The sequence below is a fragment of the Halichoeres trimaculatus genome, unplaced genomic scaffold, assembly GCF_033239565.1.
Source record: "Halichoeres trimaculatus isolate MK-OKI-2021-1 unplaced genomic scaffold, fHalTri1.1 fHalTri1_scaffold_9, whole genome shotgun sequence".
NCBI classification, from domain to species: Eukaryota; Metazoa; Chordata; class Actinopteri; order Labriformes; family Labridae; genus Halichoeres; species Halichoeres trimaculatus.
This window is the reverse complement of record NW_027437188.1, coordinates 37,672,234-37,691,218: the sequence shown is the minus strand read 5'-3', so window position 1 is coordinate 37,691,218 and position 18,985 is coordinate 37,672,234. Positions and strand designations below refer to the sequence as shown.

The 18,985-nt window shown below is 47.7% G+C and overlaps 2 protein-coding genes across 2 annotated transcripts; both read right to left on the bottom strand.

Annotated features, from left to right (window-relative positions):
- Positions 1-136: 136 nt before the first annotated feature.
- Positions 137-8,628, bottom strand: LOC141797648 (general transcription and DNA repair factor IIH helicase subunit XPD-like). The gene is made up of 23 exons (XM_074679234.1): positions 8,481-8,628; positions 8,064-8,163; positions 6,940-7,017; positions 5,818-5,880; positions 5,571-5,684; positions 5,345-5,461; positions 5,060-5,176; positions 4,847-4,970; positions 4,668-4,764; positions 4,419-4,552; positions 4,169-4,337; positions 3,959-4,077; positions 3,446-3,515; positions 3,240-3,309; positions 2,999-3,100; positions 2,846-2,909; positions 2,539-2,660; positions 2,353-2,445; positions 2,170-2,242; positions 1,429-1,499; positions 1,138-1,281; positions 897-1,040; positions 137-706 (listed from the first exon to the last, which is right to left on the bottom strand). Exons 1-23 carry the CDS (start codon positions 8,483-8,485, stop codon positions 614-616), a joined length of 2,283 nt encoding a protein of 760 aa, XP_074535335.1. The 5' UTR covers positions 8,486-8,628; the 3' UTR covers positions 137-613.
- A 2,373-nt stretch (positions 8,629-11,001) lies between these two features.
- Positions 11,002-18,466, bottom strand: LOC141798166 (cdc42 effector protein 3-like). The gene is made up of 3 exons (XM_074679985.1): positions 18,319-18,466; positions 12,285-12,387; positions 11,002-12,233 (listed from the first exon to the last, which is right to left on the bottom strand). The coding sequence occupies exon 3, from the start codon at positions 11,959-11,961 to the stop codon at positions 11,047-11,049; it is 915 nt and encodes a 304-aa protein (XP_074536086.1). The 5' UTR covers positions 11,962-12,233; positions 12,285-12,387; positions 18,319-18,466; the 3' UTR covers positions 11,002-11,046.
- Between the last annotated feature and the right edge of the window lie 519 nt (positions 18,467-18,985).

The following is an 18,985-nucleotide window of genomic DNA, read 5'->3' as shown; positions in this document are numbered from 1 at the left end:
AAATTTAACTGAAATAAATTAATCTGATATTTAACTCTGGGTTGTTTGAGTCATTCACAGCTGGACATGTTTTACTTTCCTTTACAGGAACTTCACCTTCAAAATAAAATAAAACATGAGACACAGTGTGAGTACAAAACTTTATATTTCAACTTCCTGTTTGAACAAAGTGTTTACATTGATACAAAACGCCTCAGAGTAAAGTTACAGTTTCTGCCTGTATGACACACACACACACACACACACACACACACACACACACACACACACACACACACACACACACACTGAGTGTGTAGACTGAAAGCATGGCGACAGTTTAACGGCTCGGTGCTGACGCTGAGACTCAGTGAAATCCAACAGACGAGTCAAACTGAGGCGTCTCTCTGAACGTGACAGGAAATGATAAAAATGATGAAAGTGTTGTGATGAGTCTCTTTCTGCCGTCAGTGCTGATCAGGTTTGGACTCAGAGTCTCAGGTGAATCAGTTTCTCTGAGCTGTCCAAACCGACCATGACCTGACAGACCGACACCTGTGATCACCTGACGTCACCTGGCGTGTGACCCTGATCACATGAGACAGTCATGATGTCTCTCAAAGCAGCGCCACCTTCAGGTCTGATGAGCGATCTGCGTGATCTTCTTCAGCATCTCCTCCGACTGCAGCTGCTCCAGGGTCAGCAGAGACAGACCCAGCTGGTCCTCCTGAGGAGCAGAGGGGGGTCAGGGTCAAAACCTCTTTGTACGTAAACCTCCAGGCTTTAGGTTTGATGCTTTAACACAGAACCACAGATATTTATAAATTACTTCTGGAGGTCGATCACCTCCTCAGGGAACAGCGTGCCTTGTGTCTAAGTTTCCCGGAGGTTAAACGGCGTACAGGTGTGAGTCCTACCTGTCTGAACGGCTGAGCCATCTGCCGCAGGAAGTGCTTGGACAGCTGGACGGTCTCGTCCACCGTCAGGTTCAGACTGCCGTCGTTGATGTGCTCCTGGATCCAGCGAGGAAGCTTCCCCCGTTTGTCTGCTCGGGCGTAACGCTGCGAGGGACAGAGAGACGCGTCAGACCTCCAACAAACCTCCACCAAGCTGGACCAGACCGCCAAGCTGGACCAGGGTCTGGACTACACCACAAACCTTGTCTGCAAAGATCATGAGTCCATAGTCGGTTTTTCCTCTGATGGCTCGGCCCACGCACTGGGCGGCGTGACGCATGGCATCGAACGTCAGGAAGTCGTTCTCTCTGATCTGAAACTGGTCTCGAAGATACTCCAGACGAGCCTGAAAACCACGAGACAACACGGTCCATGAGTTTAGGTCTTCAAGAAAAATAAGACGTAAAAACATGAGTAAACTTTCTGATCTCCTGGGTCATGTTCCAGCCCGTAAAGAAAGTCTCGGTGTCAGAGTGGGTGTGTGCGTCCTGACCTTGAGGATGCGGCTCTGCGTGTAAACATAAGGAACGCCAAACATGATGACGGCGCGGCCGAAGTGATGAACTGAGGAGGAAGCACAAAGTCAGGGAGGTTAGCTGGATGATCAGACCTCCTCATCCCTCAGAGGGTCTCCTCTCAGAGAGTCTCCTCTCAGAGGGTCTCCTCTCAGAGTCTCCTCTCAGAGAGTCTCCTCTCAGAGAGTCTCCTCTCAGAGTCTCCTCTCAGAGAGTCTCCTCTCAGAGTCTCCTCTCAGAGAGTCTCCTCTCAGAGAGTCTCCTCTCAGAGTCTCCCCTCAGAGAGTCTCCTCTCAGAGAGTCTCCCCTCAGAGAGTCTCCTCTCAGAGTCTCCTCTCAGAGAGTCTCCTCTCAGAGTCTCCCCTCAGAGAGTCTCCTCTCAGAGTCTCCTCTCAGAGAGTCTCCTCTCAGAGAGTCTCCTCTCAGAGAGTCTCCTCTCAGAGAGTCTCCTCTCAGAGAGTCTCCTCTCAGAGAGTCTCCTCTCAGAGGGTCTCCTCTCAGAGAGTCTCCTCTCAGAGGGTCTCCTCTCAGAGAGTCTCCTCTCAGAGAGTCTCCTCTCAGAGAGTCTCCTCTCAGAGGGTCTCCTCTCAGAGAGTCTCCTCTCAGAGGGTCTCCTCTCAGAGAGTCTCCTCTCAGAGAGTCTCCCCTCAGAGAGTCTCCTCTCAGAGAGTCTCCTCTCAGAGGGTCTCCCCTGGTCTACCAGAGCCCGGATCATTTACCGAAGTCGATCCCCTCAGAGACTTTCCCCCGAGCCACCGAGAGGAGGATGGCTCCTCTGCCGTTCTCACAGGCCTGAGGGAGGAGAGGAAAGTGGAAACCAGAGACGATGAAGATCTAAAGGATCTGAAGCAGCTTTCCCAGCATGCATTGTGTTTGTAACTGTATGAACACGTCTCTCTGACCTCCTGGAACTTCTCCAGAGCCATGCTGGTCTCTGCGGCGTCCGGGGTCTCGATGAAGATCAGCTTGTTCCTCTGGATGTTCTCCAGGATCCCCTGAGAGCAGACGCTCGCTTAGAGACACACGTCCACAGGAAGTGTGTGTGTGTGTGTGTGTGTGTGTGTGCGTGTGTGTGTGTGTGCACTGACCTGCTCGTACCAGGACGCCACGATGTTCTCCATGTAGACGTAGCTGGTGAAAAACGCCACGATGCCGTCAGGAACGATGGCAGACATCTCCAGGAGAAGGTTCCCGTAGTTTCTAATCACAGCTGGAAAACAAACAAACAGTAAACAACAAACAGTAAACAACAAACAGTAAACAAACATCAGCTGATCAACAGATAAAAACAGCATTATGTTTGTTTGTGGAGCTGCTCGGTCTGTGACAGCGTCAGCGTTTAGCGAGGAGACGTCTGAGCGTCCTCTGACGTCTTCCTGTGAGGACGCCACTCACCGAAGTCTTCCCTGGTCTCAAACTTGGAGCTCAGCGCCACCTGGTCGTTGCCCCGCCCGACGATCTGCAGGAGGAAAACAGAAGAAGAAGAAAAGCTCAGTGAACACGCACCAACATGTTTCCATTAACGTTTGTTTGTCTCAGCGCACTCACCAGAGGACAGAGGCAGGTCCGCGCCAGCGTCATGGTGAAGGACGCCATCGTCACCGGGCGGAAGTCGAGGATTCTGGGATAGATGTCCAGAGGAGACAGAGTCTAAAGACGACCAGCAGGAGGAATCAGGAGGAGACAGGAGGAGACAGGAGGAGACAGGAGTCATGAGCTCACATCAACAGTCTGCGAAACACCAACTGGACCAGAACCAGGACCTGAACCAGGACCCAGACCAACTCACGCCTGAGGTGATGATGACCGTCTGAAAGCGCTGGAACACTGGTTTGATGGCGATGGACGGATCCATACAGCTGAGAGAGGAGGAGGAGGAGGAGGAGGAGGAGGAGGAGGAGGAGGAGGAGGAGGAGGAGGAGGAGGAGGAGGAGAAAAAATGAAACCCTGGCTCCGCCCACGCCTTCACCACCTGTCCATGTGAGTAATACTGACCTGAAGTGCAGCACGGGGTTGGCGATGGTCGGCGTTCTGTCCTCAAACGGCTCGATGATGATGGTGAAACCTGCAGGAGACGCAGAGAGGAGGCCACAGGAGGAGAACACTTCAGGGGTCAGCAACAGAGACACCAGGAGCAGACAGGAGGAGGAGCAGACAGCAGGAGGAGAAGATAGGAAGAAGAGCAGACAGGAGGAGGAGCAGACAGGAAGAGGAGCAGACAGGAGGAGGAGCAGACAGGAAGAGGAGCAGACAGGAGGAGGAGCAGACAGGAGGAGGAGCAGTTAGGAGGAGGAGCAGACAGGAAGTGGAGCAGACAGGGAGTGGAGCAGACAGGAGGAGGAGCAGACAGGAAGTGGAGCAGACAGGAGGAGGAGCAGACAGGAAGTGGAGCAGACAGGAAGTGCTGCAGACAGGAAGTGCTGCAGACAGGAAGTGATGCAGACAGGAAGTGATGCAGACAGGAAGTGCTGCAGACAGGAAGTGATGCAGACAGGAAGTGATGCGTACCTTGGCTGTAGGTGCTGACCAGAGTAGCGAAGCTGGAGATGAGCGTCACGGCTGAGAAGTCTGCGATGTCAGCGATCTCCAGCGTTCGCAGCAAAGACTGGAGCCGCTCTGCACAGAACCTGAGGAGACAGAACCAGGGGGGAGAAACCGGGTCATGGTCTGAGACAGAGACCGTCTCCAGGTTCGGTTGGTCTGAAGAACGTTTCTGACCTCAGAGGTTTGCGGTCGATGCAGACTTTGTCGTAAATGTCTTTGAGGAACTGCGGAGTACTCTCCTGGACCACGTGCTGGACCCTCAGGCGGGACTTCAGGTACTCCAGGAACCGCTTCAGGAAACCCACAAAGTGCTCGGCTGTGCGGATAGTACCGGGAACGGCCTCTGAGGGACAGAGAGCAGGACGTTCAGGGTTTCTGATGATCGATAAACGATGAAATTAAAGCTGGCTGCTGATGGTCGAACCTTTGAGTATCTCGTCTGGTAACACGGGGTTGGCGAGGTACACGTCTGTTTCTCTGGCCACGTTGGCTTCTTTCAGACCCTCCACCAAACGCCTGTACTCCTCCTTCAGCTTGGCAGCGTCCGTTTCTTTAATCCTGACAGAGAGCAGAGGTTCACAGGAGTAAAGGAGGAAAGTGATTCTCCTGATTCGTCTCCTCTAACGCGTAAACTAAAGGACGAATCCTGCAGAGGAAACACACGGCGTCTCACTTCTGTATGGTGCTCTGCAGCGTGTCCACGTTGTTCTGGCAGCGGTCGAGCGTCCGTCTGGTGATGTTCACGCTCATGGAGTCGATGCACACGTTGTCTGGGAACCAATCAGGAACCAGAGTTAAAACCATCTGATGGTGTCAGACCCTCCCTCCCAGAGCCCAGCTCCACCTCCTCACCGATGTTATGAGCCTCATCAAACACCACCACCGACTTCTTGGCCAGCTCTTTGGACACCAGGTCGGCGATCTTTGGGTCCAGCAGGTAGTGGTAGCTGTACACCACGATGTTGGCGTGCAGGATCTGAGAGGACAGGAAGACGTGAGGCTGAAACATGAGTTAACGTCACACTTCTTAAAAAGTCAAAGTCAGCAACAAGTGGAGGAACAGACCGCGTAGCGAGCCAGGTAGTACGGACACCAGCCTTTCCTCCTGCCGAAGTCCTTCAGGTCGTCCAGGTTGTAGATCCCCGCAGGAAGAGGCACCTGTCGACCCACCGCGTCAAACTCCTGCAGACGGAGACAGAGGAAGAGGAGGTAAAACACTTGGCGAGCAGGACAGCGCCCTGAAAACCCTGGAGTAAATCTGCAGATTCCCGCTGGCTCTAACCCTCGTCTCCACCCTCAGGCTGAAACACTGACAAACAGCCTCCGCCCGCTCCGTCTCACAGTCCTCACCTCGTAGAAGCGACACACGGGCTGGTCGGGGTTGGCGTGGCGTTGAGCTCGAATGTATGACGCCGTCAGACTGTGACACTTCCCGTCCACCTCCTTACCGAAGCGCAGAGAGCTCACCTGAAGCACAGGTAAAGGTGATTAATCCTTCAGAGGAACAGGAAGCTGGTTTGACTCTGTCAGCTGTGGACGTGAAGGTTGGCGTTCACGCCGCCTCATCATGTCGTACCTCTGGGTGGATGCAGAGGTTCTTCCTGGACGACAGAGCCAGAGCCAGGAAGTTGTTCCTGTCTCCAGTTTGTTTGGAGTAAAACTCCATCAGCTTCCTCAGCTCCTCCACCACCTGAGCAGAAATAAGGTTTACATTTCTTTTGGTTTCACTCATTTTTCCTTGGAGCAGCCGTTGGAGAGGATAAACTGCTTCTGACATCAACTTCCTTTTCCTCTGACAGTGATTTCCTCCTGCTCACACTCACCTTCTCGATCTCAGGGACCGTTCTGGAGCAGTAAATGAGTTTGGTCACCTCCAGGGGAAAAGCCTGAGGACGGAGAAAACACCTCAGTAAAGAGCGTCCTCAGTGTCGTCCTTTATTATTTTTATTATTGAGAATATATATATTACAATGTATACATACAAAAAAACAAAGCTTGAGGCTCAAACTTCATGTTCAGAACAAAAAGGTACAAACATTTTTTTTTTTTTTTTTTTTTTTTTTTTACATTTTTGGTCTTCTGGGCTTTGGCATTTGTGCAATAATTTAAGGAGATTAAATACGAGGACAACAGTGACTTAAATACAATAAATTTTGGCTTTTGATTTAAATGCTTACAGCTACGAATGTGATATTTGGCTAACAACAATATTAAATTTAACACAAAAACATTTTTTGAGGGGAGACTCTTCGTAGCAATAATAAAAAAATAATATCTTTACAATCAATTTGTACTTCTATAGAAAGCTTTCCGTTCACAAATAATGTTATATCTGTCCAAAAATCTGTGTGTGGGCACATTCACAAAAAGATGAACGATTGATTCTTCAGCACAACGACAAAAGGTGCAAAGTGGGTCAACATTTACAGGATATTTTGAGATTATCCTCTTAACAGGATAACATCGATCATGATCTTAAGGCAAACCTCATGAACCTTATTAGTCACAAAAAAAAAATCTTGGGGAGAAGCCAAACAGAATTCCAATCAATATCAGTAAATAAATCATCCCAAAAAATACAGCCACTGGTTTACTGATAAAGTCTCTTATGATGAGATCTCTAATACACTTGTTATTTGTTTTGACACTCAAAAAGGGATCAGAATTACCAATATATAAGTCTGTTGTAAGGTTAACTTCAGGATCATGTACATAGTTTGACATCAGCATTTGAAGGTATTGCATCAAAAATAATTGCAAAATCTTTTGGCAACACTGGGAAATTATACACATGTAAAAATGCATCATAAGAACACATATATCCATACTTGTTAAATAGCTGATGTACATGTATCATACCTTTGTCGACCCATTTTTAATGAAAAGTGATTCGTGCTTAAAGCAGATATCTGCAAAGATCCAAATGACGTCACAGCACAACTCACCTTCTGATAGGCCACGATGAGCGACAGCAGAGAGATGGTCTTCCCTGTTCCTGAAGGCATCTCCAGGACTCCATGACCCTGGGAGAGAGCAGAGATAACCTCAGCTGAGTGTGATGCTGCACCCAGTCTGAATCCTACTGAAACACCGTGTTTTCAACGAGGCTGAAGCTGGCATCCAATAAGAAGTTTGCGGTCCACCTTAAAAATGTCAAACCGCCTGGAGGTGGCAGTATTCAGTGGTTTTCCTGTGTATTCCCGTGTCTTTTTCTGATCTACACCACATTAGACCAGATCATGATCTAAAACCACATGATAAAAAGACTTCAAACCTGGACTGGATTATTCTTTAGAGACTAAAAATTCATTTAAACACAGTCTCTGATTTGTGAAACCTTTATTCTATTTGTGACAATGCATAAAAGGCACATGCCACTGATTTTTGTCTCATTCAAACCACATTAGACCAGGTCCAGGTCCAGAACTACAAGGATTAGACTCCTCAAACCTGGACTGAATTATTTTTTACAGACTAAGCTTTCATATAAACACAGTCTCTGATTTGTGAAACCTTTATTCTATTAGTGAAAATGCAAAAAAAAAAAGGTACATTCCACTGATTTTTGTCTAATTCAAACCACATTAGAGCAGGTCCAGGTCTGGAACTACAACTCTTAGACAGATTTAAGGTGCCTGGACTTCACAAATCAGAGCCTGTGTTTATATGGATGTTAAGTCCCTGCATAATACTTCAGTCTAGGTTTGAGGAGTCAAAGTGAAGTTGGTCTAGACCTAGGTCTGATCTTATGTGGTTTGAATGAGACAAAAACCAGTGGAATTTGCCTTTTTTTTGCATTTTCACTAATAGAATACAAGTTTCACAAATCAGAGACTGTGTTTTTATGAATGTTTAGGCTCTGAAGAATAATCCATACTGTGTTTTTATGAATGTTTAGGCTCTGAAGAATAATCCAGTCCAGGTTTGAAGTCTTTTTATTTTGTGGTTTTAGATCATGACCTGGTCTGATGTGGTGTAGATCAGGAAAAGACACAGGAATACACAGGAAAACCACTGAATACTGCCACCTCCAGGAGATGCTAACTTCAGATACATGAGCATCACCCACCTTAGCATCCAGAGTCCTCTTCAGCTCCAGCATGTAGGAGTACTGCTCAGGGTAGATGTAGTCATAGGGGAAATACACCAACAGTCCGTCTATGTTGAGCCTGAAACGGTTGGTAAATAAAGGATCAGAGAGAGACGAGCAGAGACGGATCAGGTCATCCGGTTTACATACAGCGGTGATGCTAACAGCTAACAGCTAGCCTAGCCACAGATAGACGCTCTGCTCTTTAACTCAGGTTAATAATCTTCATACAGAGCTGTTCACAGACTGTTAGCTGATTATCATGGAGCTAACTGTCGGTGCTGAGCCTCATGTTATCCTAACAGAAGCTGAAGTCTGTGCGGAACCGAACCAGAACCAGCTCCTGACCCGGTCTGCACCAACAGCGTCTTTAATCCGGATCAAACAAACACTCACTTCATGTCGGTGACCGCGCAGCCGCAGATCCTCCTCTTTGTTAAATTTAAAGTTTTAAACTCTCATTGGAAACTTAAAGAATGTCATAAACAGCGGGTACAGCAATGCAGCCAGAGAGAGCAACACACGAAGAAGACGCTCCTTCTTCTTCTTCGGTGTATTTACAGTGTGAAAGCTGCTGCTAGCTTTGGCGCCCTCTGTGGACGTGGAGTGTTCACCGTGAATCTGTGAAGACAGTTCAGGAAAACCGTGAAAACAAGTTAACACGGTTTGTTTTTTAAGTCTGAACTAACTCTTTGATTCTATTTTAGGCGCCAAATCTGTCCCTGATCGAGGGAGCGAGTTTCTGTACGGTGTTTCAGTTATTTCGGTTTTCATTAACCGGAAGTGTCGTAATCTGCATTGGTAAGCTAACCACAGGTTGTAAATAGAAGAAAACGTTGTTTCCATAAGGTTTAAATTCATTTTTTTCCTTTGGATAAAACGTTTAAAATACATTTACAGCCATACCTCTTAGGTTTGAACTGCAGGAACGCACTTTGACCTGTAGATGGCAGTATATACTCTATTTATCTATTTCATCCCCAGCCTTTTATTGTGCAAGCTTCAATCACAAACAGAAAAAAATGATATTCTAAAAAAACTTTTAAATCTAAACTAAACCTAAATGTTGTATTTGAACTGAAGATATTTTTAAGTGGGTTGAGGTTTCCTGAGCAGCCATGATGCCTCTGTACTTCATTAGGAAGGACTGTGTGACGCTCTCTAACACTTAATTATATTAACTAAATTTGATCCTGTCTTATTTTTTTTATTTTTATTTAAAGTTTTTTAACCTGTTAAATTACGATTTACCCCATGTATCTGTACATTAGAGAATCACTTTCTAAAGAGAGGGATCAGTTATTTTTTGTCATAGTCCAAACAGCAGTGCCCGAGACTGGTGACACTTTACAGTGACTACTTTAATAAGTCAACACAAGACAGATAAAAACAAACAAACAAACAAAAAAGTATATAAATAAAAAGCTTTTGATACTGAAGCTGAGCCATAGAAAATGACACAGTGTTCACATTTGACTATTTCCTAAATGAATCTGGCGTCACTCCATCATTATCCTACTTTAGTCACTTCAGGGGTTTTCAATTAAAAAAAAGTTTGGAAAAGAGATAAAAAATGTCTGTTTGCCCATTTTTTCTCACATATTTAATTAATTTTTCTTTATATCTGTACTATAATGGATGAAATATGCACTTATATAAAGGTTTATGGTTTTGTAAGGCATGTTTCTCCCCTCTTTGTCTGTGTTCAGTGACCCTCCAAGGGGTCTCAAACCCCAGTTTGGGAACCACTGTCCCAGTCCGTCTCCAGTGGATATGTTTGATATTCAACACAAAGAAATGTCAACAGGCTCAGATATTTTCTGAATGTTTTATTCATACACGTACAGTGGTTTATATGTTTGCAGCATACATGACGTTTGAGTAAGTGTGATCCTGCAGACAGTGAGCTCTGAGCCACGACGTTAAAGAGGAGCATGAAGACGACCAAGCAGCTTTTTATTACAGTTTAAAGTTTTAATCAAACTATTTTCAACAGTTTCCCTTTGGTTACAGAGATCTGCTTTAGCTGCTGTTCTCAGAACAAACACCAGGGGGCGGTACAGACCCTGTTAGCTTAGAGAAGGACGGAGAATCTGCATGTCTTCACATTTCCAACAGAAACTAAGCAGAACTGTAAACAAGTCAGTATTTAGCAGATTGTAGAGTAATCCAGGAGATAAAGTTCAGCTCAGAGCGACTGAGAGCGTCAGAAACAAACGTCTGAAGTCAGAGACGTCGACTGTTAGCTGCAGGTAGAAGAGTTCAGCTGCTCCAGAAGTTTGTTCACAGCTGCTGATCCTGTTTCCCAGACGTTAGCATCGACTCCATCAGTCCAACGTTAGCTATCGACTCCATCAGTCCAACGTTAGCTATCGACTCCATCAGTCCAACGTTAGCATCGACTCCATCAGTCCAACGTTAGCTATCGACTCCATCAGTCCAACGTTAGCATCGACTCCATCAGTCCAACGTTAGCTATCGACTCCATCAGTCCAACGTTAGCTATCGACTCCATCAGTCCACGTTAGCTATCGACTCCATCAGTCCAACGTTAGCTATTGACTCCTTCAGTCCAACGTTAGCATCGACTCCATCAGTCCAACGTTAGCTATCGACTCCATCAGTCCAACGTTAGCATCGTCTCCATCAGTCCAACGTTAGCTATCGACTCCATCAGTCCAACGTTAGCTATCGACTCCATCAGTCCAACGTTAGCTATCGACTCCATCAGTCCAACGTTAGCCATCGACAAACAGAAAACAGTTGAGATGAGGAGCCATGAGGAGCTGAAAGGAAAGGTTTGTGTCTCTGAGTCCTGATAGTGTGTTAGTGAGTCTGAGGCCTTCAGGACCAGCCTGCTGCCCCCCCCCCCCCCCCCCCCCCCCCCATGACCTCTGACCTCTGTCGCCCTCGTTCTCCTTTCTGTATAAAAACATCTGCGCAATGCGTCAGTCTCTGCTCCTCACAACTCGCAGCGGTTGTCCTCGCTCTTGAAGCGGTCCATGATACTCAGGACGTCCTCCAGGATGGACGGACCCAGATCCAGGTTCAGCCCAGCCAGAGAGTCGGACCGGGATACGCTGGGTGGCGCCGTGAGGCCTGCTGAGTGGTAGGCGGTGCAGGGAGACTCGCTGCGTTCGCTCCTCAGGTCCTCGTTGCTCAGACCGGCGTCAGAGTCCAGGCTGAGGCCGCGGCGGACGTCCAGGGGCCCGCAGATCTCAGACATGGAGTCCTCAGAGGAGGCCTCAGAGAAGGAGCCGGAGGAGGGGAGGAGTCTGTGGAGGTCAGGGGGGATGGAGATGTCTCTGCACGGCTCAGACGCCAAACGACCCATCACACCGTTCTGAAAGAAGGGCAGGTTTCGGTGACGCTCGTCCTCGCCGTCGTCCGCCTGTCTGAGACCCGAGTCCCTCTGAGACTCAAAGTGGTTTTGGTTGGGGGGCAGGTGGGGAGGGGACGGGTCGTCCAGGTGGAGACGTGGCGGTTTGGGTGGAGCCTGCTCGTGGGCGATGAAGACGGGCATGGAGATGGTGGTCTTCAGGAGGCCGGCGGCGCTGTGCTGGTAGTGGAAGCCGTTGAAGGCGTAGTTGTGTGCATCCTCTTTGGACACGAAGTCGCCGTGGCCTCGCTCCACGCTGTGCGAGCGCGTGTGACCGTTCTGCACGCGGCTCAGAGACGGCAGCATGCTCATCTTCCCCTGCAGGAAGCCCACGTCCCCGAACATGTCGCCCTCGCCCTCGGGGCCCACGTGGGCGCTGTGACGCACGTCGCCCAGCGGGGGGCTGATCATGTCCCCGGACAGGATGTCACGCAGCTTCAGCCTCTTCCCTTTCTTAGGAGTGGTGGTCTTTAAGTACATGGGAGTCTTTGCCGGCATTTTGCAGCAGGCTGCGAGAAGATTCAGCGTCTTCACGGGGGGCGGAGCTTCCTGAGCGGCGCTCTCTGCTGCTCTCAGCGACGGCGTTTCTCACAGTTTCAGTTTTAAAGTGGGTCAGTGGTCGCAGGGCGCTCCCTCACGCTGACATGTGACTCCCAGAGGACGGGACAGAGGCCTCGACCTCAGCTCAGCTCCCTGCTCCTTTTCTCATGCAGAGGAGACATGTCCGAGCGCAGTGCTCCTCCTCTCCTGGGCCTCCTCAGCTCCTGGGCCTCCTCAGCTCCTGGGCCTCCTCAGCTCCTGGGCCTCCTCCTCTCCTGGGCCTCCTCAGCTCCTCAGAGCGACGGTCAGGGATGAAGAAATCTCTCTGCAGCTTCCTCGACCAGCGGAAACTTCAGGAATGTGACATCAGGACTCTGCAGGGATCTGTGAGGAGACACGAGAGAGAAGGAGTCAGAGATGAAGGGAGGGAGGGAGGAGAGCAGGGGGTGATGGATGAGGAGGAGCTGCAGCGGGGGAGGAGATTTACAACCGTCTCTGAGAGCCCGAGGACGTTTGATGAAAACATTTAAAGAATCCTGAGTGTCCGCTGAGAGGGGCTGCCCCAATGAATGATGGGAAGCTCTGTGCTGTCAGACCCTCAGACCCTCAGACCCTCAGATCCTCATTCCCTCAGATCCTCAGACCCTCAGACTTTCCTGAAAACACAAACAGCCTCTCTGAAATTGTTTTTTTGAAAGTTTTTGACGTGTGCGTCCTCGTCCTGTGATCAGAGGAAACTCTGAGGCTCTTTCCGGAGCAAACACTATGAATTATGGGAGCCCAGCCGTCAGGTGGAGCCTGGGGCTCTGTGATCTTGTGATCTTGTGATCCCGTCACCGTCCTCAGAGTTGCTGAGGAATTTAACTCTTTAAAGAGGCGCTGTGTTCAGCGCTCAGAGGAACGACTGTTTGACTGTTTGAAGAATGAGACTCTGATAGAGAGGTTAACAAAGGGGGACTTCACAGGACCAGGACCACAGAGGACCAGGACTCCAGAGCTGACTGAGGGAGGAGGACTCCTCAGTTTTTTCACAGCAGAGAAAAATGTTACACAACAAACTAAAATCAGCAAACACACACACACACACACACACACACACACACACACACACACACACACACACACACACACACACGCACATATATCTGTATCATGATGTTCGTCCCAGCAGAAGTAGATGTGAAAGTTTGAGAAACTGCAGTTCCTCCAGTGTCCACACGGGGCTGGCTCCAGACACACCAGGAACCACACACACACATTCAGAGAAGAGGATCTTCACAGCAGAAATAATCAGGTTTACAGCCTGGTCCAGGACGGGGTTTGGGTCTGAGGGGCTCTTTTTAACGGCACATGTACGGTGGCTGGCAGGTGTCAAATGATTTGCAAAAGCAAAAACTTGACGGAAGTTACAATAAAATCAGAAACCAGAGAGTCCGACCTCTGGGTTTTAAACACTTAACTCTGATGAAACATCTTCAGACGCTTTAATAAACAGTTTCCTCCTCAGAGTTTGGAGTCAAACCTTTACAGTTTAACTGATGTTTGTTTGATTTTAGAGGCTTTTCATTTGTTTATGGAGGATGAGGTGAGTTTTAACCCTCAGCAACAAAACGCTGATCCTGTCTCCACAGAAGAATCTGAAACGCTCATGTCAGGAAGATTTCTCCAGTTTCACAACATTTCCTGGATGGCCTGGATGTTTCTGAGTCAGATAAACATGAATATTAGTGATGAAGTCTAAACATGGTAAAACAGAGACGGCTTCTCGTCGTCAGCTGGATTTGTGGTGACAGACTGAAACACAGGATCTAAACCCAGACCTGGTCCAGCTGGGATGAGGTCACTTTGTTTGGATCCAGCATCACAAACTGTTTTTCCTCTGAGCTCAGGTATTTACTGTTTGGTGGAGTCAGAGACTCTCCATCCTGATCCTGACGGAGAAGAGCAGAGGGAAAGTTTCTGATCTTCAGTTCAGAGATGATTCCTGGAGTAACTAACTAACCAGGCGGCTGCATACGTTAAACTCTGAGTCATGACGTTTTGCAACGAAGCGCTGAGTAACCTCCTCAGTGGGCGTTTCAGGGAAGCGTCTCCGCGAGGAGGAGTCAGAGATATTTACTGATCGTCTGCTCACATCAGCTCAGGGTGACACACAAACCCTGGAAACCCTGAAACTGGAAACTCCCCTCGCCCCGTTCATCCTGGAGGATTATTCTCCATCAGCGCGAGGACTTCTGGTTAATCCATCCTCACAGAGAAACTCCTCCACACACGTCAGAGATCACGTTCCTCTCCCTTCAGAGGATTTCACCTCAGTCAGCTGGGAGTCACTCTGGGAGGACCTGGATTTCCCAAGAACTGTTGGGCTAATGGAGACAGGAAGTTTAGTCACACTTTAATGTTTCCCAGAGGATGGACTGAGCTGACGCCTCAGAGAGTCTCTTTGTGTTTTATTCCAGCGGGCTCAGGCACTAAAAACACTTTTTCATGTTTAGGATTGATTAAAGCTGTGGATAAAGATGGCCATCACGCCTCCTCCTGTTGTAAAAAAATGAAGCCAAAATTCTGTCTTATCCTCTGGAGACAGAAAAAATCCTGACTAGTTTTTATAACTTTCGTTTTCTCTGTTTCTTCCCTTCTCTGATGATAAGGTCGTCAGCAGGGGGAGCTGTAATTTTGTCCTCACTTTTAGGGAGCTGTCATGTCGTCAGTCTTTTTAAACAGTTAATGATTCGTCATCAGAGGCGTTTGATTTCATGGTTAATCCATTAACGAGAGGAACAGCAGGTGTGCAAAGTGTTTGTTTACCTGACGAGACAAAATGACGCCTCACACTCAGCCTCAGCTGGTTGATAAGCTAATGTTAGCATGCTAACACCAAACGTCTGCTCTAACCAAAGCTAGCTTGTTGCATGTCAGTATTTTCAGAGACTGGTTGATCAATCTGTCGTGTCTGTCATGTCTCCTAGCTCGTTAGCAGTTAGCAGTTAGCTGTGGTTTGTTTTGAAGTTTGGGCTCCTGTTATCTGTTGTAATGGAGTCGTGCAATGGCGTCTTGTCCAGGCTGATCAGGAAGTCTGTAACTGGTCAGTTTATTGTCTCAATTGAGGTTTTAACGGGTCAAACCCATAGCCTGAATACAGAGTGAACAGCGTGGCTCCAACATTTATCATCGTACGGTTTTGAAGCTAAAATTCCTCCGTCACAGGCGCAGACATTGTAGCAGTTTGCAGCCAGAGTCTGAGCAGTAGAGACTGTGAGGGATTCTGGGAGAATCTGAGTGGAGCTGGGTGACAAAAATAATAATATTTTTTTTTCTTTTTAGAGTCTAATCACTTCTTGACTCTACCTCCAGACATATTTTACAATCCCCGAAAAAAATACACAAGAACGTCAGCTGTTAATCATCGTTAAACGTTACGTAAAAACTTAACTTTAACCTCGTATAACTAATGAAAACAAAACTTTTCAGAAAAAAGAGGACTTGGATACAAGACAGCCAAATGATATCTTCAAATCAACACAACAATCAGACGTGAGAAACATTTCTACCAGGTGGATTAATTTGTTAAAGTTTGACCACAGCCCATCTGGAATGACTGGGGAGATGGATTTTTGACCTATACTGCAGTCAGCCACCAGGGGGAGCAGTTTTTGTGGAGACCGAGCAAGCGGTCGTCAATTTTTTTTCACAGTCTATGGCCAAACACAGACCTCAAGTTGACACAATGTGAAAAAGAAAATGTGGCGTAGGATGGCGTGATGAGCTCGTCTTCGTCTGACGGCGAGATCGTGATGCTTCATCCGACAGACATCAGGGCTGGAACGATACGCTCTTCTCTCGATTCAATTCTTCCACAGTTTTTGGGACAACGATTTGGTTTAAATTACGATGATGATGTCCACAGACTGGACCAGGGGCTGTATTTCCCAAATAATGCTCATCACTACAATCAGAGTAAAACAATTCGCCCTCTGCTGGAGGAAAGTGGTAACTTTTCCCAGTCAAGCTCATAAACAGAGACTAAATTCAGACTTTTTATGACTTCACTAGGCTAAATGTGTGGTTCAAACTAAAAACGATGAGAGTTTAGAGGAAGATCAGATGTGTTGAAGGTCAGATGTGTCCATTAAAAACACAAAGACCAGGTTTGATAGAGAAACTCCAAACAATCCCGTCCCCTGTCAGAGCCGTCGTCTTAAAGCTCTCGGTCCAACTCAAACCTCAGAGACACAAACAGACGAGGAGCTGTCAGCTTCAGGCCGACACCCAGAAAAACCACGTTCATGAAGAAATGAGGATTTAAGAGCTGAAACGTCTGATGAAGGGACGCCGAGCTCAGTACGACCACAGAAATGCAGATCCACATAAAACCACCACCGCTGTCAAAGTGGGCCAGCCAGGGCTGGTTGGTGGGGGCGGAGCCAGTCCTGAAGTGTTGACATGAAGGTTTGTGAGCTGTTTGAAAGTTTCTCTCTGTAAAGTTTGACTCTCTGGGTCAGAGCGGCGGCGGGACGTGGGCTCAGCTGATCGGATGAGGAATGCTTTCTCCAAATAAGGGACGGAGCATAAATCTGCTGATGACCCACAGAGACACAAAGCTTCGTCCTCCTCCTGAAAACCCTGACGTCCTCCTCTGGTCTAAACAACAACATGAAGACGCCTCCTGCTGACCCAGCTCCCACACAGAGACAGACTGAGGAGGATCAGTCCAGCTCCCTGTTTGACACCTGACATCTCTTCCTCTGTTTACAGCATCTCCTCTGCAGAGGGGCCGAGGGTCAGGGCGCCACCCGTGAGCTGTGTCACACAGGGCGCCTGAACGCACCACGCTGCCTCCTCTCATTGTTCCCCTCCACGGCCTCTCGTGGCACGCGTAATTGCGCACAGCGGGCGGCTGTTGACAAAAGCCGGTGGTTGTCTGTTAATCCGTTTGTTTTGAGCTGATTTGGTTTCTCCGTGGAGTGGACACGTGTGTTTTTCCCACTCAGCTCTGAGCGTGTGTCAGTCCGTGATCAGGAGGAGCCACTGCAGCGCTCTGACTCCTCTGACTCCTCTGACTCCTGTCAGCGCCACATGCTGGTGAAGTTAAACTATCACTGAGTCAGTGTGTGTGTGTGTGTGTGTGTGTGTGTGTGTGTGTGTGTGTGTGTGTGTGTGTGTGTGTGTGTGTGTGTGTGTGTGTGTGTGTGTGTGTGTGTGTGCGTGTGTGTTATGTAAGAGCAGACTGAGATCATCCCTGGATCCTGGAGCCTCTCAGCGGCTGATTGGCACCAATCTACCTCCATGGAGTCTAATCCAGCCACAGATCCAGCTATTTCCAATCAGGCTAAGAATAAAGGGCTATTCCGTAACAAACCTCAATACACACTGCCTTTACACACACACACACACACTCACACACACACTCATCATCATCTTTGTTTTTCTGTGAGATAATCCCAAACACACCAACACCAACATGTGCATGTTCAGATCACCCAGAGCTTCACCCTGATCACGGACATTTGGACAGAAAGCAGCAGGACTCGCCCCCTGCTGGGTCCTGCTGGGTCCTGCTGGGTCCTGCTGGGTCCTGCTGGGTCCTGCTGGGTCCTGCTGGGTCCTGCTGGGTCCTGCTGGGTCCTGCTGGGTTGGGGGTGCCCTGTCCTTGAGTCACTGCTCTTTACATTGTGAAACACTTCCCATCTCCACTGAATCTTTGTTTTTCCTCATGACTGTCTCTGGAGAAAGAGCTTTGAACCTCCAAAGCTGGTGTAAAAACTCACAGAGAAACAAACTTTTGATACAAAAGCTCATGAACATCAGTTTCTGCAGAAAAAAACATCTCAGAAAGCTCACTGAAAATATGTAAACATGAAGATTTCCTCCAGTCTGGATCTGATGAAATGAACTGGAGTAAACTCCTTGAGGACTTTTCCCTCAAACACCTGAAGAACATGTTGTTCATGTTGCTGAAGCAGAAAAAGTTGACAGAAAACTTCATGTTTAATCAAATAAATATTAAATGTTTGTTAATTAGTGGGTCTGTGAGTATTTTCCCTCCACAGGCTCAATCAGCTCTTTGCTCCAGGAGCGTCAGGACGCGCATTACGCAGCTTTGATCCACAGGGAGTGTCGCTCACTCCGTGTTGATGCTAACGAGCTGTTACTGCTCTTTTCTCCTTTTGTTTCTCACACAACAGCGAGCAAACAACAGGTAAATTCAACAGGTAAGCACTGACCAGTCACACACACACACCCCTGACCTCATCACGAGTTAAAAACCTCATTATGTAAAATAAAAACCGCCGTGTCGGTGGTTTTCATATCTACCGTCAGAGTGAGACGTCGCTCCGTCTTTTTGAAGTAAAATCTTTGAAGTTTCTCGGATCAATCCTCAGACCCTATCCTCAGCGCGGATAAACCTCTTACTGGGACTGGAGAGATCTGGACTGAGACAGTCCAGCAAAGAGGGACCTGATCCTCATGTGGGAGGAGTCAAGCTGTCAGCGCAGCGCAGTCAACTTCCGGTGCGGAATTTCAGAATAAGACCACCGATGAAACGTCTGTATATTTAGTTTCTTTGAAGCCGTGATGTTTTCTTTTAAATTAATTAGTTTTACTGTCAAATCTCATTGTTTGATGTGTCCTGACTCAGGATCCTTTTAGATCAATATGATTTGGTAAATTTTGCCAGACACTGTCTCTGGATATGACGCTTTTTGTCATTAATCCAGTATAAAAGTCAACTAAAAGATGGTTTAAAAATAAAATACTAAATGACAAATGGAATTATAGAAAATCTAATCTGGGGGAGTTTTTTTTTCCTAAGATCCAAAAGTCATTTTATACTACAGTATGTTACAAAAGTAAATGCAGATGCTTTTATTTGGAAAGAATTACCGACCAGTTTCCGATTTTGTGAGAGTGCCAACGTTTGCACCCTGGAGTGCTGAGCAGGAAGACTAATGAGAAAACTCAACCACAAGAAATAAAAAAC

Coding starts and splice junctions, on each gene's coding strand:
- LOC141798166 (XM_074679985.1), bottom strand. CDS start 11,961: ATGCCGGCAAAGACTCCCATGTACTTAAAGACCACCACTCCTAAGAAA.
- LOC141797648 (XM_074679234.1), bottom strand. Junction 4,971..5,059: donor ACTACCTGGCTCGCTACGCG/GTCTGTTCCTCC, acceptor CTGTCCTCTCAG/ATCCTGCACGCCAACATCGT. Junction 3,516..3,958: donor GGTCAGCACCTACAGCCAAG/GTACGCATCACT, acceptor CGTCTCCTGCAG/GTTTCACCATCATCATCGAG.